Consider the following 24832-nt stretch of genomic DNA (forward strand, 5'->3'; position numbering starts at 1 on the left):
CAAATGATGAATGCCTGGAGGGGGGGGGTAGTAAATTCAAGCCCGATGTGCTCAGGTGAGCGCTGTGGCCCCTGGGCCTCTTGTTAAAGATTGCATTAATTTTAGTGGTTTTGGCCCCACCCCTCAGGCCCCAGGGGGGCAGGGATCATGAAATTCACAATTTTTGTTCCCCTTCACCCATAGATGCTTTGTGCCAAATTTGGTTGAAATTGGTTCAGTGGTTGCAGAGAAGAAGCTGAAAATGTTCAAATGTTAACACACGACGGACGACGAACGACGGACGACGACGGACGAAAACGGATAGCGATAAGTCACCTGAGTTTACTCAGGTGACCTAATAAAAACATTGTTGTTGTCTCCTCTTGGACGAACGGCTCACAGAAATATTGCATATTGAGGATATGCGTTACAAACGATTGCATTAAAAATAAGGACGTAATGTAAATCTTTTATACATAGTCCCATGTCTTTTTCATTTTTTCTATTTAAATTTTTTGGGATAGCCAAGAGAAGGCAGGATGAATGCATGATATTTTCGAAGACCCCCTTTCAATGCCGTCATACAGTGTACGCCGACAGTAGAGACAGAGCTGTCGGTTGTGCAAAGAAAACAAAATCTTGCTAAAAGAAATAGGTAGGTGCTAGTCAAGCTTGTATATAGTACACCCCCCCCCCCCCAATATAAATAGAACGGCAATTTGTCCAGTTATTATACGAGAAAATATATTTTTATTGTAAACAATAGAAATAGAAATTAATTATTTACGTCTATGATAGTGAAAAAATTGAGGAATTAAAAGGGCAGCGATCTTCACCTAGTCCAAGTATTGCCTCTGTCGAGACCTCAGTGATAGAGGTATTGTATATCTTTCATGTAAAGTTATGTATGCAATTGAGTTTGTACAGATAATTTATTTTGTATCATTTGATGATATAATATGATGACTTGAACTTTTCTATCGTCAACTTCCCTAACTAATGAAGCAATATGCCTTCATCAACTGCATACGGAGAGTATAGATTTCAGTTGATTCGATACGCAAGAACATGCTCTACGCATGAACAATTTCTAAAACAAGGTTAATTATTGACGAGCAAGTTGATGAAACAAGAATATCAGCAATCTCGTTATAAGTCATCATTTTGTTCTATGGTCGATACAATGACCTTGTCAGCTAATACAATTTATCACATTGAGTCAAATGCTGACTTACTTTTTTCATACCAATTGTAATTCCATTATTAATAGTTTCATACACTGAATTGACAACGGATTTTTCCGTTATTCCCTTGTCATAACGAGGAGCACACGGCGGGTGTGACCGGTCGGTACTCCTCTATAGCACTTGATCCCAACTCTGATGTTTCGGAGGTCCGCGTTTGCTTTGCTCCTATTTTGTATTGTTCTATGGACTTTTAGATTGGATACTGTTCGTTATCTCCATATCCTTTCTTTACTTACGTGAATATGTTGATCTCTAACAACAATAAATGTATTTTCTAACCAGAAGTCTCTGTCAAGACTGAAGCTCTACTGGTTTGTAATTATAGCAAAGGAAGAGAAAAGTACTTAAAAGCAGTTGGGAATTGAAACTTTTCAACAGCAATAAATAGAATAATGATCCTTGATTAAGTCTCTTTATGTTCTTAGTGTAGTCTACTTGCATGCCACATTATATAAAATCAGACTATTAAAACTGTATTTGGAGTAACATTTTGAAATAATTTAACAGAAATTTCTATTTTTAGTAACCACGGCAACACCGTTCATCGAAATCAAAAACCGATACACAGAATAGAGTATCTTAGTGTAGTCTACTTGTGTGCCAAGTTATATTAAATCAGACTAAAACTGTAGGAGGAGTATTTTTGAAAGAATTTCACAAATTTCTATTTATAGTAACCACGGCAACACAGTTCATCGAAATCAAAAACCGATATACAGAATTATGTATCTTAGTGTAGTCTACATGTGTGCCAAGTTATACTGAAATCAGACCAAAACTGTAGGAGGAGTAACATTTTGAAAGAATTTCACAGAAATTTCTATTTTTAGTAACCACAGCAACACCGTTCATCGAAATCAAAAACCGATACACAGAATTATGCATCTTAGTGTAGTCTACTTGTGTGCCAAGTTATACTGAAATCAGACCAAAACTGTAGGAGGGGTAGCATTTTGACAGAATTTCACAGAAATATCTATTCTTAGTAACCACGGCAACACCGTTCATCGAAATCAAAAACCGATACACAGAATTATATATGTAAAACTGTGGTCGGCCATTTTGGCTCCGCCCTACCCTCGGGGGTCATGATTTGAACAAATGTGAATCTACACTACCAGACGATGCTTCCATATAAATATGATCAGTTATGATTTTTCTATTCTTGAGAAGAAAGAATGTTCCTCTATATTTTCATGTAAAACTGTGGTCGGCCATTTTGGCCCCGCCCTATCCCTGGGGGTCATGATTTGAACAAACTGGAATCTTCCCTACCCGAGGATGCTTCCATATGAATATGATCAATCATAGCTTTTATATTCTTGAGAAGAAGATTTTTAAAGATTTTTTCTACAGATTTCTATGCAAAACCGTGATCTGCCATTATGGCCCCGCCCTACCCCCAAGGGTGATGATTTGAACAAACTTGAATCTACACTACCTGAGTATGATTCCACATAAAGTTTATATTTTCCGGCACAGTGGTGCTTAAGAAGGTTTGTAAAGAATTTTCCTATATTTTTATGTAAAACTTTGGTCGGCCAATTTGGCTCCGCCCTACCCCCGGGAGTCATGATTTGAACAAACTTGAATCAAAACTACCTGAGGATGCTTTTATATAAATATGGCCATTTATGCCTTTGCTATTCCTGAGAAGAAGATTTTTAAAGAATTTTCCTATATATTTCTATGTAAAAGTGTGGTCGGCCATTTTTGCGCCGCCCTACCCCACAGGGGTCATGATTTGAACAAACTTGAATCTATACTACCTGCGGATGTTTCCACATAAATTTCATTTTTTCTGGCACAGTGGTACTTGAGAAGAAGATTTGTAAAGAATTTTCCTATATATTTCTATGTAAAACTGTGGTCGACCATTTTGGCTCCGCCCTACCCCCAGGGGTCATGATTTGAACAGTGGTCGACCATTTTGGCTCCACCCTACCCCCAGGGGTCATGAATTGAACAAACTTGAATCTACACTACCTGAAGATGCGTCCATATTAATATGATCAGTAATGACTTAGTTATTCTTGAGAAGATTTTTTAAAGAATTTCCCCATATATTTCTATGTAAAAATGTGGTCGGCCATTTTGGCTCCGCCCTACCCCAGACCTGCCTACCCTTCCGCTTTTGACGTAATTCTTCCGCTTTTTACCGCAAAATTACGCTATTACGCCACTTATATTAATTTTACGCTTTTGATATCTTGGTTAAATATCCTAAATGGACAACTAAATTTAAAGTTAAAGCACGTCATGCTGAAACAAAATGAGAATTTCTTCTAATAAAAGTAATTAATAGATGACCAGCTCGATATCTTACGTAATATACTTTGTAGTTACATGTGTACATATAGACTGGCTACCAAATATTCGAACAAAGAACTGAATGCACTACTTTATACATAAACTGTTAAATGATATGTGCAATACGTACAGCCATTTCTGTGCTCATTGAAGTTCATTTTTACAACGCTAACATGTAGAACAAGATAGAGAAATGTGAGTGTTAGAAAGATAAAATACAATGTTATTAAGGTACGCGATTTGTGTAAACATGCAAACATAAGCCTTCACTTAAGCGATTTGATACAAATTGTCCAAATGTTTCCAGTAAGGGTGTACGGTTGCATTGAGTTTGATGTAGGATACTGGTATTTTACAACACTTTTTTCCCAATAAATGATTCGAAAAAGAAACGTTTATGCCACCTTCGTTTAGTAATGTACAATTTCATTTGTTTTAAAAGAAAATTAAGTATTGTAGTAAAACTCAAAAAAGGAAAATATGATGAATTACGCTTTTACCTCTGAAATTCCACCAAAAATTTACTGAAATTACACCCTTGAAATGAAAAGGGTAGGCAGGTCTGCTACCCCCAGGGGTCATGATTTGAACAAACTTGAATCTAGACTACCTGAGAATCTTTCCACATAAGTTTCATCTTTCCTGGCACAGTAGTTCTTGAGAAGATTTTTAAAACATACCACCAAATTTTCATTAATTCCAAATTATCTCCCCTTGAATGAAGGCTTGGCCCTTCATTTGAACAAACTTGAATCCCCTTCACCCAAGGATGCTTTGTGGCAAGTTTGGTTGAAATTGGCCCAGCGGTTCTTGAAAAGAATTCGAAAATGTGAAAATTTTACACACGGACAGACAGATGGACGACGGACAAAATGTGATCAGAAAAGCTCACTTGAGCTTTCAGCTCAGGTGAGCTAAAAATCCTAACCAGAATTGTCAAGAAAATTTTCTTCCAGTAACCTTGAACTTCCCTAAATGACCTTCAGTCAAGGTCATGACACACACATGGGTCATGGCAATCTTTGTGTGATATAAGAACCTACCAAGTTTATCCATAGGAAAGATATGGACCGGACACAAATTTTGAACTTTACTTCCATTGACCTTGACCTTTCCCAAATGATCTTTGGTCAAGGTCAGACAAACCCTTTGGTCATGGGCAATCTTTGTGTGAAATGAAAACCTACCATTTTATCTATAAGAAAGATATGGACCGGACACAAATTATGATTTTACTTTCAGTGAACTTAAACTTCCCGAAATGACCTTGGGTCAAGGGCATGACATATTCTTAGGTCATGAGCAATCTTTGTAAAATGAGACCCTACCAAGTTTATCCATACGAAAGATAAGGACCGGACACATATGAAATTTCTTTCCAGTGACCTTGAACTTCCTCAAATGACCTTGGGTCAAGGTCATGATACACCCTTGGGCCATGGGCAATCTTTGTGTGAAAAGAGAACCTTCCAAGTTTATCCATAAAAAGATGTGAACCGGACAATAATTACAAATTTTTTCTTCCAGTGACCCTGAAGTTCCCCAAATGACCCTAATTAGGTCAAGGTTATGACACACCCTTCGGTCATGGGCAATCTTTGTGTGAAATGAGAACCTACATGTACCAGTACCAAAATTATCCATAGGAAAGATCTGAACCGGACACGAATTAAATTTTTCTTCCAGTGACCTTGAAGTTCCCCAAATGACCTTGGTTCAAGGTCATGGCACACCCTTGGGGTCATGAGCAATATTTGTGTGGAGTTGTAGATTATAATGTCCCTCCGTAAGAAAGATATAGACTGGACACATTTGCACAGAGAGACGGACGGACGGACAAGGTGAGTCCTGTATACCCCCAACCTTGTTTGCGGGGGGTATAATGATAAAATAAAGATTTAATTGATGCCTTGTTTTTCAATTAAGCTTGTATTCATTAAAGGTTTAAATGTATATCAGGGCACTTCCAGTAAAAATAAAGGCATTTGCCGATGATTGCCGATATTGTAACACTGCTTCTATCTTAGGAGTTGTCGACCCTTGTAAACAAGCATGGCTCTTCATCAACACGGCTTGATAGACGCTGGCATTATACATGTCATCAGAGCAGAGAAAATAACTTAACAGAGGAAAGAACAAATGTTAAGGTCAAGATCTAGTAAATGAAAGATGGCTACACATTTATCAAATTTAAGAAATAAATTCCTTTATTGGTGCTTTACAACATTAGCTTGGTCAAATAAGGTGTTTCGGGGCATAATTTGTAGGTGAATAAGATGAAAAAGTGTATTTTAAACTGTCATTTTCAATGCAAAATTTAGTAAACCAGTCAAGAATATGGGAGTTTTTTCGTATTCGACAAAGGAAATGTATCCAGATTGCCTACAGTCTCTCAGAAAACGGTAATTAGTAAGTTCATGGCCTCTTCTTTAAATCAATATCAAATTTAATATAGCTATCCGGTTTACTTTTCATATTATTTTAAATTGAATGTCATGAAAATACCCTATTTTCTATATAATTCTGCTAAAGCCGTAAAGTACGGGAAAAAGAAAGTTGAGATTGATTATGACGTCATAATGCATCTAGCACCAAAAAATTAGTCTAAAGTCATTTACTAGATTTTGACCTTAAGTTGAAAGAAAACTACGATACAGTAGTTTTGTTAGACAAATTGCTGCAAAAACCTTCTTTTCAAAGTAAAATACATATTTGGGATTTTCCAAGTTCTAATATTAGCACAGTTTTCGATGTGTGAAGAAAAAGTTTCTTTAAACTATGTAATAAACAACAGATTATTTATTATTATTAATTATTGACATATTTTTGTTATTTCTAGTCGTTTTTCAGTGAACAAAGTAAAGAAACGTAGACGTTTGCATCTATAATCATGTTAATTCACTAAACTAGACCGCGGTTATGTAACAGCTATAGATCGAGACTTTCGTTTGCATAAAAAAAATCTCTGCAATTCAAAATATTCCCACGTTTTTTCTGATTAAAAAAATCATTTTCTGTGCGAAACCATGGACATACCTACTTGACTGATACTTAGGTTGTGATTCCAAAATGAAAAAAAAATCTTCCTGGTCCTAAATTAAATGTTCATAAAAAACGTAACAGAGTAAATAAACAAAAAAAAAGAATAAAATGTTAAGGACAAAATTATTTTTACCATTAGTTTTTCTGAAATACAGATAGGGAAACCACATTCGGTTTTTGAATCTAGGTACATTTATTTCATAGGGAAAAAATAAGATGGGGAGGCGTATCATTATAAATATTTATATTAAATTGATTTTATTGATTTAACTTTCATGATTTTTCGCAATTTCCTGTACATATGAGGAAAAAATACCATATTTTTTCAGCTAACATCATATCAAGATTACATGATTGTTCTTGTAATACGGGTTTTTTCATGTTAAAGAGGTCAAGGACATTGTTAAAAATGTCATTAGTCTTCTTTATTTATGTTTCTTTATACTTTTATCAATATATAAGTAAGTCATCATTATACTAATGTTGTTGAGAATAAACAGTTAAATTTGTGTATCAGCAAACCGATGCTAAAATTTGGGGTAGGGGTAGTAAAACCTTTATTATTCCAAATTAACCGGGTAAAAATATTTTATGTATTTTATTTTTGTACAATCTTGGCCCAATCTTTTCTTTTTTTAATTAAAAAAATAGAATTAATGTTTTTTAAAGAAATGCATACTTAACATTGAGTAAAATATGTTAATCTGGAAATTTTACCAGTAAATAGTGACTTGAAAAAAAATTTATTATAAAGCACCTATGTTATTTCTGTTCATCTAAAGTAAAATTGCAGTCCGAAAGAGAGTTATTTTCACAGAATTCTTCAGGTATAACACGCTCCTCACCGTTTTCGACAGCGGGGGTATGGTTTGAAAATTCAACTTTTATCAAATTTGTCTGGACAAAACTTTTTTTAACTTTGGAATTCAAGCCTCCAAACACTAAAGATGAGGAAATATACAGTTTTTTTTATACCTCGTCTTAAATATTCTACACAACGCGTAATCTGATTGGTTCTAGGTTATCACGTGATCCGGCCGTAAAACTCAAATTCCGCCTCTTCGGAACACCTAGTGTATTTTACAGCAATATTGTTTTCTTTCGTTGAACGAAAACTCCAGAGAGGAGTAGACGTCACAAAGCCTTGGTTACGTCACAAAATTGCTGATTAGAAATGTGTCAAAAGTTTTCAGGAACTTTGACGTTAAAAATGAAAGTGAATAAGAGAGCGTTGCCGCATATAAAAATTTTTGTTTATTTCAAAGGTTTTGCTTGTTCGGTATAATAAACAGTTCATTGCATGAATGTTCGGGAAACATGAAGACTTATTCAGCCAAGAAATATCATATTCCCCTCGGGCGAAGCCCTAGGGGAATATGATTTTCTTGGCTGAATAAGTCTTTATATTTCCCTCACTATCATGCAATAAATGTATAAAATTTCATTCTTCAACAATGCTTGTTATACATATAAAACCTTTAATACCTTAAAGAAGAATACAAGTTTTAAGCAATTTTTTGCAAAAAGGGATTCAAAAAAGGGAAACGAAAGATTTGCCCAAGATTCATTGAAGAGTACTCCTCTAGGCATCTAAAAAGATATGCGTGTCTATCAACACCTGAGGAGACATCCGAGTTCAATAACTCTTTTGAAGAAGAAGCCAACACAGAACTTATAATAAAATTCTCCCCTACTTCCCCCCCAGTATACATTTTTTTTCTGTAAGAGCCATTTACTTTACTTTTTTGAAGTTCTAGACATGAAAAATTTAAGAAAGAAAAAGTGGGACTCCGTGGGACTAATCCCTGACATGAATTTGAAATCCTCACCTAATTCTTTTATTGAACCTACAGTTGAATTAAAACCTGCTTTGGATGGATTTTACAAGAAAAGCTACAAATCGTCTCAAACACAAGTAATTTATAAACAAGCTTTGGTTTGCGTAGGGTGTGATATTCCTGCAAGCAGGAAACTGTGGATTTTAGGCCATTTGGCAACACAGCGATGCAACAAATACATGAACGGTTTTAAGGGGGATAGTAGGGGATAAGAATTATGGGGGGTTTGAAATCTCATCTTGGGAATTCAGGGATTAAGAATCCCATAAAGAAACTGTCAAAAAGATAGTTAAATATAAAACTAAGACAAGTAGGGAAAAGATTTAAAGACAGTATGGGGTACCCCATTCTGTATTGTTAGAACTAGAGTATTTTGACCCAGTCGGGATAACTCTCATAGATCTGATGCATAACCTTTTTTGGGAACAGCGAAAATAAAAGTTGTCTCTCTGATCTCTGAACATTTTGATGAAATTCAAAGCCAAATAGAAAAAGGACAATGTCCATCTGATGTGGGAAAGTTGTCTAGAAAATTTACTAGCAGTTTTTGGTCTTTTAATGACGACCGATTTAAAACTTGGACAATATATTTTTTTTTTCATTTTTGCACTGAATGGAATTTTACCTGTTGATCATTTAGAATACTTGAGGAAGTTTAAATTTTGGTCAATTGTTAACAAAATATTTTATAAAGGTATTATTTCAAATACTGGAGTAAGAGAATAAAGAGACAACAACGCGGGCGTTTGATTTTCTCCGCAGGCGTACGCCATGCCGTATTGTAGTGAAATTGTGTATATAAATATGTCAACTATGACCTTTCACCCCGACCTCATAGCCATCCACCCGTGCTGGCCAGCACGCTTCCCATCGTCAGTCCAATACTCCTTTCTTAATGAGATTTCATGAATATGCATATCGAACTCAAAACGAGGCTAAGGTCGTATCGAGTACAAACAAAGATGGAGGAGAAAAAAGCGTCTGCAACGCGAGACTTGACAAAAGTGCCAAATATTACGTTTGGATTTGTCGAGAGCTTCATAAAGAAAGGAAGCCAGAGTCTCGGAGAAAAGGAAATATCCAAAGGATACAAATATTTCGCCGAGAGATATGTAACAAACATCACAAGTACGTATGAAAATCTCCGTTTGAACTTTCACTTTGCTTACGATCACGATGTACGATGGTCAAGTGTTAAAATCTATACACACAATGTAGGGGAAAACAGATGCGTTTAAATTATATCTATGAATAATAATCTTTATAAACTAAATAAGTCAACAAAATTATTAATTTTCCTGAATTAAATTTAGTTCACAGTGCTGTAAATGGATGTGTGGTGAAAGGCAAATGCTACAGGTCACAGCGCAGGAATGAATCCCCTCATGATATTGAGGTAAGAAAAAAATTAATTTAGATAAATAAGATGCATAATTACATGTATAATTAGTAATTTGAATTGAAAAAAACTGATATCAAAATTTGTAAATTAAGTGACAGATAACATTGTTTTGCATCTATACTTTTTCTATGTTGTTTTGTTCAACAAGCTGTGGTACATTTTGCAGATTTTTCTGCTGGATGGTCCCAGTGTGGACAGCAGTTCTTGTTCATGTACAATTGGACAGTCAGGACACTGTGGGCATGTGACTGGGCTGTTATTTTGTCTTGCACATATGAAATCAGTTAACATGACATTTATACCATCTGATGTTTTGAAGACTTCTCTGCCTCAGACCTGGCATCTGCCACGAGGAGAGAAGATCTCTGGAAGCACTGCGGACAACGTGGTTGTACATGGTTACGATTCCAAATCACCTCAAGAACAACCCCGTGGATTACGATCAACTTTGTACAATCCAATCAATTCTGATATCCTACCAATCTCTGACCTTTGTTCAGAGTTTCGGCAGTTGACAAGACTTCTTTGTTACTTACTGTTGTGAATTTGGATGACAAAGTGGACTTGAAATGTACAGAAACAAAGTTTGGTAAATTTCCAAAAGGATCTCCACTTGCTGTGCAACAAAAACTGTCATCCCATTATGTATTAAATATTTTAGATGCTGGTGAATTTCCACTTCTTCCTGTTGAAAATGTTATGCAACAACAATTGCATGTAATTCTTGATGAAAAGAAAAGTGGTAGTTTGTCTGCTATATATGTGACAGAAGAGGAGTGTCATCAAATTGAGGAAATGACAAGGTTGCAAGGAGAAAGTCCCAAGTGGCATGCCATTCGCAAGGAGAGAATAACGGCATCTGTTTCTGGTGACATTGTGAAACGTAGAGCAGGTAATGTGTTTAAAAATTCTTATCATGGTTTATACAGACAATTATACCTCATTCAAAACCATTTCAATATTTGAAATATATTTGCATCAATTTAAATTTGCATAAACATGTATTTCCAACATATTTTATATGAAAATGAATTTTGTTTGCACATATATAAATTTTAATTTATGCTGAAATTATTGTATATACTCTATCTAAAGATTTCGGACCTTTAATTAAAAGATTGAAGACAACAAGAAAAGTCGTCACAGAGAGTATGCGACATGGATTGTCATTCGAGGCAGTCGCTGCTGAAGCCTTTGAACAAGTAAGTGATAATAATCTATATATCAAAGATGTAGCATAATACAATCACTAGTACATGTATACATGTTTACAGGATTCGGAACATGTAACACAATTTATGCATGACTGATCTTACATTAATGTATTTTTTTTATATCATATTTTAAAAATCTTATTAAATGTCTCTTAAATTGCAGTTGCAAAACAACAATGTCAACATATACCCTTGTGGAATCATTGTCAGTCCTTATGCTTCCTGGCTTGCTGCTAGCCCAGACAGAAAGGTATACAACCCAACTATGAACCCCCCTTATGGTTTGCTGGAGATAAAGTGCCCTGTAAAACCCTTAACAGAGTGTGTGTATCTGAAGAAAGATGGGGATGTATGGAGACTGAATGAAAACCATAACTACTACCACCAAGTTATGATGCAGCTTGCCGTGACAGGTCTTACCTGGTGTTATTTCTTTGTGTGGCACTGTGATGAGAGCCATTTGGAGGTGATTACCTTTGATAATGAAGAGTGGCAGGAAATGAAAAACAAGATTGATTCATTCTATTTTGACTACTTCCTTGAATAAAAACAATCTTTGAAACTTATTTTTAAAATACTTTTTTATCATGCACAGTAAAACAAACTTATAGCAAATACACTTTTCATGAAATGATGACTAACAAATTCACACATGCAGCAAATTGATTTCTTTTCCCTGTGGTTTTGAAACATACTGACAAATATTACAAATTTGAAACAGAGGAAACTTAGTTGTCACTGCAGTTTTGTTATAAGCATGTTTTACTGTACAGCTATATTAAAAACAGAGGGCTACATAGCTTACTAAATAGCTGAATAGAGGATATGTTATCTATATATAAAACCCTCCCTTATCAAAAGAAGTAAAAAAAAATATCTTGAGAAAATAACCATAATACAGTGTTCAGCCGAAATCAGATTAATCAACAACAAAAAAAGTCATTGTAAGAATTTAATTACTAGTTGACATCATAAATATCATACCAGCTTACACCCTGAACTCAAAATATTGAGTACCGAGGTAAATATATGTTGTGTATTCACATTGATAAAGTTTTTCATTTACACCAATCCTTGACAAGAGGACCTCTGAACAGAGTCAGCATATTAGCAACAGTCCAAATCTGATTTATTGTACCAGTCATACTCAATGGGATGACACCATCAAAAGGATGGTATTCTTTGACCCTACGAATATGTCTCTCAATGTGTATTCTTAGCTTTGCAATAATTATGTTCCCCAAACGAAGTTGGGGAACATATTGTTTTTACTCTGTTTCTTATTATTATTATTATTATTTTTCTTCTTCCTGGGAAAATTTTGTCCACGAGTGATCTTGTTAACTACACATCCGACTTAGGTGAAACCTTTTTAGGGTTAGTAGGCATGTTATGTAGAGTTGCCGAACGAAGGTCATTTTGCGCGCACGTGCTTGCGAGAGCGCGCACGTGCAACACGTAAAATGACCAATATAATGGATATTGCCGTAACTTTTCTATTTTTTGATGAAATGCTTTGAAACTCATAATGTAAGGATATATTAGTAGTATAGACAAGATAGCATGCTCAAAATAGCAAGATCCCACGCGCATGCACGTGCGCTTTGCTCTCATTGGCTGAAACTAAAGTCTCAATATCTTTCTTGTTTCTTATCATAATCCTTTGAAATTTTGAACATAGTCCTACATTATGAAGATCTACAGCATGACATATAAAAATTTACATGAAAGCATGCGCATGTGCACGTGCTGCAATCTGATTGGCTGAAACTTTAAATGGCTATATCTCCTTTGTTTTTTGACGAAATTCTTTGAAATTTAAATTATAGTCATGCATTAGGATATCCTACAATATGATTTAGAAAAAAAAATCATGAAATCACGCGCATGCACATGTGCTGCAATCTGATTGGCTGAAACTTGAAATGGCTATAACTCCCCTGTTTTTCAACCAAACAGGATGGGATTTAGATCATAGATAGATGTAAGGGACTCCTACAAGAAGGTATGGTTATCATGCACGTGCACGCACGTGCGTGCATTTGGAACGAGTATAATTAAAAATACACTTGAATGAGTGATTTTTATTACTTTTGGACTGAATGCTTTAATATACAGTATATTAAAGTATATAGATAGTGTAGACAAGATGATATGGTCATAACGCACATGCATTCACATGCGCTTGGGTGCAATGCTAAAATTTGAACATAATTGGCATCCTTCTGGGAAAACGTTGTTAAAGTCAAAAATGCACAAAATTTGTCTTATTTAATGAAGCTTACAGGGAATATGGCACCAAAAGGGAGTTGGGGAGCGTTTGGGGAACATCTGTAACGGTTCCCGTTACAATTAGCACTAGTTTGTGTTTGTTCTACCTCCTGCTTTGAAAACTGACCTTGGCTAAGAAGAAAGGGAGGGGTGTTGACAGAAATACCTGTACCTTCTAATACCTTGTTCAGCACAAACCCTTTATCAGCCATAATTGAGTCACCTTCTTCCATAAGATCAAGTAGGCCAGATAATTTTGTTATTTCGACGTCTGACATGCACCCTGTGTATAATGAGGACACAAAAGTGAGAGCTCCATGAGGAGCGATTCCTACAAGCCCTTTCCATGTGTGTGAACTCTTATATGTTGAATAACATTTCGACCCAAGTGCTAAGGATGATGGACGCTCAGTTCTAATCTCTGTGCAGTCTATTATGACTCGAGTTGAGGGGTAAAACAACTTGAAAGACTGTGGCATTTTTTCATAAATGTGTTCCTTACTAGGCCAAATATTTATGCTTCCTAAAATAAAATAAAGAAAGTTTGCCCATGTTATGATCTTTCGACTAACAGTAGAAACATGACAATTGAATCTGACTCCTAAATCTTGTGCCATTAGACCACACTTCAACCTGCATAGGAACATGAACAACTCGTCAATTAACAACATGCTTCTTTGTTTGCCTACATTTACCTGCTGGTAAGGTTTATCACAAGATTTATAATAATAGCTTTTCATACATGTTGCCGTAGGTTTGATGTATTCAAAAAAAGCTAAAAACATGGCCATTGTAGTAAATCCTGTGTAAAATTTAATCATTGAATCGTCATTTGAAAACCGCTGAATTCCAAATCGTTCAACCTCAATCTTCTGTTGTAGATTCTTTATTTCATCATCCTTCTTCTGCAATAACCTTTCTAGTTCTTGGATTCTCTCATTCTTTTCATGTATTTCATCAGGAGGAGGAGAACTAAAATAATGAGATTTTTTTAAAGAGACTCTGCAAAAATTATATTAGTACATTGTTATGGGTCAGAATAACCCTAAATGCCAGCAAAGATCAATCACACAGTTTAAACTTAACAATAATTTATTTACAGTTATATACAAATCATTAAGTACAAACTTAGCAAAAATCTAAAAATACATACATCAGAGTGTCCGTTGCTGCACACAATGTCCCAGTGAAATTATATCCCAGTAATACCTCAATGATGCTTATACGACAATCTCTCTATGCATCGAATTGACAGGGTATTTATACAGTATCATAAATCTAGAATATTCTAGAAATTGTAAATACATGATATTCCTGGAAAGTTCTAGACATAAACAAAGTTCAAGAATGTTCTAGAAAAAATGACCAAACATATTGACCACTCTGGAATGTTCAAGAAACTTAATGTTACTAATAATATACAAGATGAAACAATACAAATACAACACATATTCTAGAAATTGTAAATACATGATATTCCTGGAAAGTTCTAGACATAAACAAAGTTCAAGAATGTTCTAGAAAAAATGACCAAACATATTGATCACTCTGGAATGTTCAAGAAACTTAATGTTACTAATAATATACAAGATGAAACAATACAAATACAACACATCTCACAACACCTCCCCCCTTAAAAAGTTTGAATGTCAATGAAAACATAATATTAAAATAAAATTTATGTACACTAATACAAAATCTAATTTGTTCACGATACTCTGGACAAGGCATCTGCAATAACATTGTCTTTGCCTTTGATATGCATAATTGTTATGTTGTATTCCTGCAACAACAAACTCCATCTAGTCAGTCTTTGATTCTTGTTTGACAATTTATGCAAAAATGTCAGGGGGTTGTGATCCGTATATACAAGAATTGGATGCAAAGTAACATTCAGATAAACATCAAAATGCTGTAAGGCTAACAACAAAGCAAGGCATTCCTTTTCAATGGTGGAATACTTTTGTTGACATTTTGTAAAATTTCTTTGAAAAATAAGAAACAACTCTATCTACCTTATCACTATGTTCTTGAAACAAAGCTGCCCCGATTCCAACATCACTAGCATCAACAGTAAGCTTGAATGGCTTAGAAAATTCTGGAGTTGACTGAACTGGGTTGCTCATAAGGACAGATTTGATTTTATGAAAGGATTTTTCACAGTCCTTTGTCCATTCAAAGTTAACCCTCTTTTGTAAAAGATTTGTAAGTGGACTAACAACTGAGGAAAAATTTGGACAAAATTTTCTGTAAAACCCAGCCATGCCCAAAAACCTCATTAACTCTTTCTTGTTTGTAGGAATCGGGAACTTTGCAATAGCTTCCACTTTAGCCATAATGGGTGTAACATAACCTTGACCTACTTTATGACCTAAATACTCTACATAAGCATGACAAAATTCGCTCTTCTCAAGATTCACAGTTAAGTTTGCTTTAGCTAAAATGTCAAATAAAGCACGCATGATTCGGAGATGTTCGTCCCATGTGTCGCTGTATATGACGACATCATCAATGTAGGCCTCGCATCCCTCGAGGTCTTGAAGAAGGGAGTGAATCATCCTTTGGAATGTAGCCGGTGCGTTTTTCATGCCAAAAGGCATTACTTTATACTGGTAAAGTCCATCTGGTGTAGCAAAAGCAGATATTTCTTTTGCTCTTTCTGTTAACGGCACTTGCCAGTAGCCTTTCAACAGGTCAAATTTACTGACAAATTTGGCGTTTCCAATGCTGTCAATACAGTCATCAATTCTAGGTATTGGATATGAATCAGTTTTAGTAACAGAATTCACCTTTCTAAAGTCTGTACATAATCGGTAGGAACCGTCCTGTTTTGGTACAAGAATAGACGGTGAGCTCCAATTACTTTTACTAGGTTCAACAATGTCATTGTCCAACATATACTGCACTTCCCTTCTTAGGTACTGCAATTTTATTGGATTGAGACGGTACGGATGTTGTTTGATAGGCAGAGCGTCGCCAACTATAACATCATGACAAGCTGCATTAGTTTTCTTTGGAACATCCGAGAAGATTTGATGATACTCATTCATCAAGTTTTTAACTTGTTCTTTTTGGTGAATGTTCAAATGTCCAAGTTTGGCATCAAAATCAGCCAAAATTTCTGAGTTTTTCAAGCGGACACTCTGATTACAATCTTTCTCATTCATTTCTACACTCGTATCACTTTCAATACAATTTTGAACAGTCTTAGCGTTGGCTAAAGTGGAAACTGGTTTTACAGAATTTCGGTCACACCTTTCAAAATACTCTTTTAACATGTTAATGTGACAAACCCGTTTCTCTTTACGTCGACCTGGTGTCTTAACTACATAGTTTACATCATTGATCTTGCTTTCAATTTCATAAGGGCCATAAAATCTGGCCTGTAAAGGATGACCAGGAATAGGTAAATATACAAGAACCTTATCACCTGGCTTAAACACCCTATTTCTGGCATCTTTGTCATACCACATTTTCATTTTCATCTGAGAATTCTTCAAATTCTCTTGTGCTAATTTACAAGCATTGTAAAGTTTTTCTTTGAAATCAGACACATAATTTAAAAGATTAAGATCACTAGTCTCAGTCAGCCACTTTTCCTTCAACAATTTCAAAGGACCCCTAACCGTATGACCAAACACCAATTCAAAAGGACTAAACCCAAGAGACTCCTGGACTGCCTCTCGTGCAACAAATAGTACAAGATGAACCCCTTCATCCCAGTCTTTCTCATACTGGTAACAATAGGTCTTTAGCATTGTTTTTAGGGTTTGATGAAAACGTTCTAGCGCTCCCTGGGACTCAGGATGATAAGCAGTTGATCGATACTGCCTAATACCCAACTCATGCATGACTTGCTGGAACAACCCCGACATAAAATTTGAGCCTTGATCCGACTGAATTGCCTTGGGTGCTCCTACAAAACTGAAAAACTTGGTTAGGGCCTTAACTATGCTCTTTGCCTTTATATTCCTAAGAGGTATGCTTCAGGAAACCGAGTGGATGTACACATAATGGTAAGTAAATACTGGTTTCCAGATCTGGTCCTAGGCAAAGGTCCTACACAATCCACCAACACTCGACTAAACGGTTCTTCAAAAGCTGGAATGGGTTGGAGAGGAGCAGATGGTATCTTCTGATTTGGTTTACCTACCATCTGACAGACATGGCATGACTTGCAAAACTTCGAAACATCCTTTCTTAGCTTAGGCCAATAAAAATGACTCAAAATCCTGTTATAAGTCTTATTGATACCTAAATGACCAGCCATAGGTGTATCGTGAGCTAAACTCATGACATCTCGACGATAAGCAGCTGGGACCACTATCTGGTGAACAACACGCCACACTTCATCTGGGGAAGCGTCAGGTGGTCGCCATTTTCGCATAAGGATGCCATCTTTCATATAGAAGCATTCTCCAACTTTAGTAGCCTCTTCTGGTGGAAGTGCCCTCTTACTAAGTTGAATGATATCTGGGTCTTTATGTTGTTCAGAGAGTAAACGTTCTCGGCTGAGGATGTCCTTGCCTTGGCTTTCTGGTAGATTTGACTCATCTTCATTACCACTAAATTTTGATAAAGGTTCCTTGGTCACCGACTTCTTGATATGGTGTGGTTCCATGTTTGTTTGAGTGCCATCAAGGTCAGATAAGAAAGTGTCATTCAAATCAATATCAACAGAGGAATTCGTCTTGTCAAAGGCTTGAGTATGGTCTGCCTCCATTTCTCGTCTTCTGGCCATCGCTCTAGTAACAGCACAGACTGGATAAATGTCATCATCTTTATCATCGCACATGACATCTGGATTGATTTTCTCACAAACTATAGGATCTGGTACAACTTTTCCACCAGCTAAATCGTTGCCTAGCAACAAAGAAATGCCTGGAACGGGAAGAGTAGGTCGAACACCTACGATAACAGGTCCAGTAACTAAATCTGACTTCAAACTAATTCTATGCAGGGGAACATCAATGACGCCTAGCTCCACACCCTGTAATAAAACTGACCCACCAGTAGAAGTCTGCTCAGACAAAGGAAGCACGCCCTCTAACAATAACGTCTGTGCAGCACCAGTATCTCTCAAAATCTGGACAGGTTTTATTTCGCTAGGGTCACCGAGTGAAACAAATCCCTGAGACATAAAGGGCTTATAATCCTCCATAGAATCAATTGAACTGGACTGTGAACCCTGGACATCAGGAGTGTCAGAACAAATCGAAACTAAGGCTTCTCTATCACCTCTAACTGCCGCACAAGCGTGTGGTTGAGTTTTATCAAAATCATTTTTTCTCTTAAGTTTAAAGCATTCACTGATCAGATGACCCTTTTTCTTACAAAAACTACAAGTAGGAAGCGACCCTATTCCAGACGATCCTTCAACACGTCCTGGACCGGACTTAAAACCACCTTGGGATGGAGACTGGAGACTTGTGGAAGACTGAGACCCTGAACCACTCTTTTTATATGTGTCTGAATTGGTAGAATTACTGCTAGTCTGAGATATTGATACAAAATTCTTTTTATGAGACAGAGCATAAGTATCAGATATGACTGCTGCCTCTTCAAGAGTTTTCACATTCTTATCTTCTAAATGTGTTTTCAAATCTTGAGGAACACATTCCTTAAACTCTTCTACCAGGATGACTTGGCGCAAATTAGCAAAGGTTTTATCAAGTTTCTTAGATCTAAACCAGTGATCGAATAAATCTTCTTTCTCTCGTGAAAATTCAACAAATGTTTGATTATCAAACTTTCTATACTTTCTAAACTTTTGTCTATATGCTTCGGGTACCAATTCGTATGCTTTTAATATTGCTGCTTTGACCTTCTCATAGTCTGAACTCTCAGCTACCCCTAGTGCAGAGTATACCTCAGCTGCTTTGCCAACCAGTACACTTTGTAACATTGTTGACCAAACGTGTTGTGGCCATTTAAGATTCTCTGCGACCTTTTCGAATTGGGGAAAATATTTGTCTACAGATTTTTCTTGAAATTTTGGAACTAATCTGATATTTTTTGCTGCGTCAAATTCAGTTTTGACAACTGACGGTCCTGGTTGGTTCTGTAATTTTAATTTCTCTAATTCAAAGTTCATTTCACGCTCTCTTTCTCGCTCTTGTCTTTCTCTTTCTCGCTCTTCTCTTTCTCTTTCTAATTTGTCAAATTCAAATTTTCGCTCACGCTCTCGTCTCTTTCTCCCTTTCTAATTTTTCTCGTTCAAATCGCATTTTTTCTAACTCTACTTGATACTGAAATTCTGACGTTTTATAAGATTCTAACTCTGATTTAACTGTATATTCTGGAAGATCGTATTTTCCAAAGATGTTTTCTTCAACTAGTTTGTTTGCAACCTTAATTCTAATATCTTGCTTTTTCTGAGAAGATTTAACATCTAACCCAAGATGCAAACCTAATGCGATCAAGTCATCCTTTTTTAACGTATCAAAAACCTGTACACTTGGTGAACTAAGAAAGTCTGTGACCGAAAATACCATGTTGATTTCTGCTGGCTTATAATTAAATTTAACAGTTCAATAAACAAAAATCTTACAATAAACTGCAAAAGTGCAAGAAATTCTTGATCCCGGACGAGCCCCCAATTCTGTTATGGGTCAGAATAACCCTAAATGCCAGCAAAGATCAATCACACAGTTTAAACTTAACAATAATTTATTTACAGTTATATACAAATCATTAAGTACAAACTTAGCAAAAATCTAAAAATACACACATCAGAGTGTCCGTCGCTGCACACAATGTCCCAGTGAAATTATATCCCAGTAATACCTCAATGATGCTTATACGACAATCTCTTTATGCATCGAATTGACAGGGTATTTATACAGTATCATAAATCTAGAATATTATAGAAATTGTAAATACATGATATTCCTGGAAAGTTCTAGACATAAACAAAGTTCAAGAATGTTCTAGAAAAAATGACCAAACATATTGACCACTCTGGAATGTTCAAGAAACTTAATGTTACTAATAATATACAAGATGAAACAATACAAATACAACACATCTCACAACAACATAAAAAAATCATACCTTACTGACATGATGACCAGCATTCTACTGTCCAGCAGCAGTTGAAAGTTAAACCATTCAAAAAAGTTGATTACAACTGCAAACTGAATTTATCAAGTAATCAGTTTGACAAAAGAATAACTTTTCCGAGAATGATTCATGTAAAATTTGACTTTGTGAAAACATCTCCTGAAAAATTCAAACTCCTGATTATAGGTCTATATTCCATCAGTATGCATGTATTTTTTTTTAAATGTAGTCACCTTATGCTGTAAAATGTAAAAAAAATATTAATTTAACAATCTTGTAGTTGACACAAATAAATATTATATCAACACTGTATAAACTGACCATTATAAATTTCAATAAAATGTGTTAATGTTGCGTTTTAACGGTAGTACAGTATATGTAATGGTGTTTTGTTCTGTTGACCATAACAAAAATTCTGACCAAAATTAGAAATGTACTTTTAACATGACATATATATATATTTAAATCCATGTTTATTTTACTACAGTGGACCTTCAGATATCCGGACGCCAGATATCCGGATGCTTCAGTATCTGGACGATTTCTCATCGGAACGAAATTTTTAAATGTTATTTTGTCTTGTTTAACTGGTGATTCAGATATCCGGATGCTTCACATATCCGGACAAATTGACTGGGAACCAAAGCAACAGAATAAATGAGGGTCCACTGTATACAACAGACTAACATGAATCACAGGTCTTTTTTAGCTTCTCTTAAGAAATTCAATGAAAATTACCCATCCTCAATTAACAATGGAGTAGAATCCATTTCCTCAGGTCTTAAAACATGATCTTCAAATTCCTGCTTTGGTCTTTTCTCTGGAAGGGTGTGTTTAACTATTGGTCGTCGACTGTTGGTATCCGCCTTCCAGGAGAAAACTGACGGTACAGATCCAGGTTTCAAAGTTGTCCTCACTGGAGTCCATTTAATATCTTCCTTTTTAAAATGGCGAGAGCAGACAACTGTTTGATCACTTATCTGAATATAATGAAATGAATTTTACTCTGAAATATTAGTTAGGCCTAATACATGGCTTTAACTAGAAGCAGTAAGCATTTTATAGCATTATGACATAACTTTGTGCAATAAATTAAAAAGATGCATCTAGGGATATCTGAGGATTAGGTGGTTTATGATAGTTGATAACAGTAAGATACTGTAAATACAAGTATGATGTAGCCTAATTCTAGGGTACCAATCTTTGCATGTAAAACATTCATTGTTAATATTTAATACTAGGCCCCTAACGATTTTTCATACAAGAATTAACATTTTTATGATTACAGAAAGTTATGCGATAAAGGTTTAGCTGACATTGAGCTATACATGAATAAACAGCTGATTGACTTAGTATTCGATTAATGCATGCCTCTGCATCAGATGACAATTCTATTCATTACATAATATGTCATTCCATATATATTCTAACAAATATATGAAAATATTTTATAAACTAAAGGATAATACGTATCTGTTTATATAAGTGCAGGTCAACTGCTCAGTTTGCATCGATTTTGTTTACGTGTTCTTGAAACATGTATCGGAAGGTCACTCACGGTAAACAGAGGACCAGGGTCTCTCCTAATCGCTTGAACCCATTCCTTTCTCTTTTCTGGGGCCTTTGGTATTCGGTGAAAGGATAAATTTGGGTGGATCCTCCCATTTCCATTGCAGAATGGCACACAGCAGTGCTTGTCGTGTCCCTTCCCCTCCTCTTCAGACGCCGACATTTTGTTTACATATTTTACCGACCTTAGCCTCGTTTTCGAATTCTAAGCGCGACTTATGAATATTCTTTGAAAATGGAGTATGGAGTCCTTAAACCAGTCACCAAATGTGTGTCACCTCTTTCCTTATACTGTTGTGCATACTTGTACCGTTTACCATTATGCTGAACTTGTCTGTTCGTCGTCACCTTTTATACTACTTTAAGGTAGGCGACATTATTACATAGGAGGGGAAATCAAAAAGTTCGCAAACTAATTGAATAACTAGTGCTAATTGTAACGGGAACCGTTACAGATGTTCCCCAACTCCCTTTTGGTGCCATATTCCCTGTAATGTACTCTATAGGGAAAGCATTCAGTCCAAAAGTATTAAAATCACTCATTCAAGTGTATTTCTAATTTCACTCGTTCCAAATGCACGCACGTGCGTGCACGTGCATGATGACCATACCTCCTTGTAGAAGTCCCTAATATTTATCTATAATCTGAATCCGTCTCAAAAAAATTTGCCACCCCCCCCCCCCCCCCCTCAGGATCAAATGGTCGTCCCCTAAGGTGGATCTTATTATATAACTAGAACGTGTTCTGTAGAGCACCAAAGAAGTCAACCATAATAAAAGATTTGGAGTTTACAAGAATCATTATATTGCAATGCTCATTTTGTAAGAGTATTTCAGATGCAGAACCTTTTAATTTTTTCACACATTGAAGACATCTGTATTTATTTATGAAACCATCATCTAAACATTTACTTGAGATAATGTAATCCAGTGAAGAATTCAAACTTTGGGAAGTGCCGGGGGTACTATAGAAAAGAGACTCGACTACAAATATAAATGTAATGGTAAAATATGTTACTTAATTGCTACAGAAGGAGAGCAACCCTCCGAAGGGAAAGGAGAGCTTTTGCTGGCCGCGCATGGACATAGCACACAGTTAAATAAAAGTGTGGATGGAGTAGGGCGTACCTAACTATACAGATATCATCATATATATTGTCTACTTCTGCCGGACTTATTATCTTGCAATTTTGTGCATATATTTCTTACTTTTCAAAACTTCACGATTTATGCCAAGAACAAATTTCCCTTGTAAGCGTAGGATAGCAAATGATCCACAACCAAGTTTTTTTTGCGGTGCACTTTTGGACTGGTCGCAAAGTTGAGGTACCGGGTTTCGGATTTTCTTTGTTCGTCCATGGCAAGGTTTTGAATCCTGCAAAAGTGAGGAACACCTCATCATTCACATGAGATGCTTATTTCAGCGGCACTGCCAACAACAACAGCATGTATGGGACCAAATGCCTGCCTGCAAATGAAGCCCTTCGAAGACTATACAATTCCTGGCAATTAAATTTATAATTGTTATTTTTTATTTTATGTACAATGAATGTCAGTACTCGTACTTCCTAAAAAATAATTTTTTTGGCTAACGAAAGGAAAATAAGTAAGATAGTTTAGCGATCTACTGATGTTGGTAAATGTCAAGTTTAACATTTATAGGGATGGGAATATTCCAATTAAGCGAATCACAATTCTTCAAGACATATTGAAATGAAACTTTCATTTGGACTCTTTCAAATCATCAGAGGGGAAAGAGAGTCATTGTTGGCTGCGCAGTGACATACTGCATACAGTCATATATAAAGGGTGTTGCTAAAACGCGGAACGGAAAACGGAATATATTATTTTGGATTAAATCACTTAAACACACATATTTTATCATAAACGATATATGTTGTACAAATTCAACCCCCACTATTAAATACAAGTTGATTTTGTCATTCTCGGTCTCTTATTTAGAAAAATCGCTAACATAGCATTCACCTAGAATCAAATTTGAAAATGGGGGTGGGGGGTAAACGAAATTGAAAAGTATTTGACAAGCAAAAACACTTAAAGAAGACAATTTATTATTCGGGAGGGGGAATAAGTTCTAAATCCAACATCTTTCAGTACTATATTTTTTACACTTACATACTACATTAATTGCATTCACAAAAAAATGTGAGGATGTCAACTTGAACGAACATTTCCGTAGTGAAAAGGTTATGACTTGGGAGGGGGGATTGATATCTAGATGAACCATGGTAAGAGAAATAAAATGTAAAAAAAAATGTTAAGATTACGTTTAGGGCAAACTTAAGCTCGAATACACATCTCTTATACACACTGGTTGTTAAAATTTTATTCAAAATAAAGTAGCTTTTTATATATATACATTCTGGATAGACAAAGTTGGAAAACTTTCATGTGGTAGATATAATGCAGAATCTTTGCATTCAGTGAGGTTAAATTATGTTTGTTTGCGGTACACATGTGTGTATGTTCAGGGGAGGGGGTGTATATGAATGACTCCGTAAAATGAGCTTGTTTTCCCACTCATCGGAAAGGTCTGAGAAGTTGTAATAGGTATGTCCCCTTCTTTTATTGTAAAGAACTAACTTAAGTTGGATAGCCCATTTGAAGTTTCTTCTTGACATTTGTTAATATCGATCTTCTTCAACTCCTAGCATAGATGAGAAGTCAAAGTTTTGATGTCCTCAGGAGCAGGAATATCAAAACTCTTGTTTAAGGTTCTGGTTATAAAAACAGTTCCTGTATTTTTTGTTACTTTTTCCGACCATTTTATTGTCCCCCGCTTTCTCGAAAGCGAGTATATGTAAAATCTCATTCGTTTGTCCGTCCGTCACAAAAAATTGAACCTTGCCAATAACTTTTGATAAAGTTAAACTATGA

The 24832-nt window shown here is 35.7% G+C and overlaps 2 protein-coding genes across 2 annotated transcripts; one reads left to right on the top strand and one right to left on the bottom strand.

Moving 5' to 3' along the window:
• The first annotated feature begins 9302 nt into the window (after positions 1 to 9302).
• Positions 9303 to 11579, top strand: LOC134282825 (uncharacterized). The gene is made up of 5 exons (XM_062765214.1): positions 9303 to 9544; positions 9730 to 9812; positions 9985 to 10710; positions 10914 to 11020; positions 11196 to 11579. The coding sequence occupies exons 3-5, from the start codon at positions 10518 to 10520 to the stop codon at positions 11577 to 11579; spliced, it is 684 nt and encodes a 227-aa protein (XP_062621198.1). The 5' UTR covers positions 9303 to 9544; positions 9730 to 9812; positions 9985 to 10517.
• A 2291-nt stretch (positions 11580 to 13870) lies between these two features.
• LOC134282826 (THAP domain-containing protein 2-like) lies at positions 13871 to 22097 on the bottom strand. The gene is made up of 4 exons (XM_062765215.1): positions 21924 to 22097; positions 21104 to 21345; positions 14167 to 14275; positions 13871 to 13936 (listed from the first exon to the last, which is right to left on the bottom strand). Exons 1-4 carry the CDS (start codon positions 22095 to 22097, stop codon positions 13871 to 13873), a joined length of 591 nt encoding a protein of 196 aa, XP_062621199.1.
• Positions 22098 to 24832: the final 2735 nt, after the last annotated feature.

This window comes from Saccostrea cucullata, unplaced genomic scaffold, assembly GCF_032062105.1.
Source record: "Saccostrea cucullata isolate Sc308-1 unplaced genomic scaffold, CSIRO_AGI_Scuc_v1 ctg13594, whole genome shotgun sequence".
Lineage (NCBI taxonomy): Eukaryota > Metazoa > Mollusca > Bivalvia > Ostreida > Ostreidae > Saccostrea > Saccostrea cuccullata.

Excerpts from the sequence above, each read along its gene's own strand:
- LOC134282825 (XM_062765214.1), top strand. The coding sequence starts at position 10,518 with ATGCAACAACAATTGCATGTAATTCTTGATGAAAAGAAAAGTGGTAGT. Across the intron at positions 10,711-10,913 it reads CATTGTGAAACGTAGAGCAG|ATTTCGGACCTTTAATTAAA; the intron begins GTAATGTGTTTA and ends CTCTATCTAAAG. Across the intron at positions 11,021-11,195 it reads CTGCTGAAGCCTTTGAACAA|TTGCAAAACAACAATGTCAA; the intron begins GTAAGTGATAAT and ends CTTAAATTGCAG.
- LOC134282826 (XM_062765215.1), bottom strand. The coding sequence starts at position 22,097 with ATGTCGGCGTCTGAAGAGGAGGGGAAGGGACACGACAAGCACTGCTGT. Across the intron at positions 14,276-21,103 it reads CCATTGTTAATTGAGGATGG|TTCTCCTCCTCCTGATGAAA; the intron begins GTAATTTTCATT and ends TCATTATTTTAG. Across the intron at positions 13,937-14,166 it reads ATCTACAACAGAAGATTGAG|GTTGAAGTGTGGTCTAATGG; the intron begins GTTGAACGATTT and ends GTTCCTATGCAG.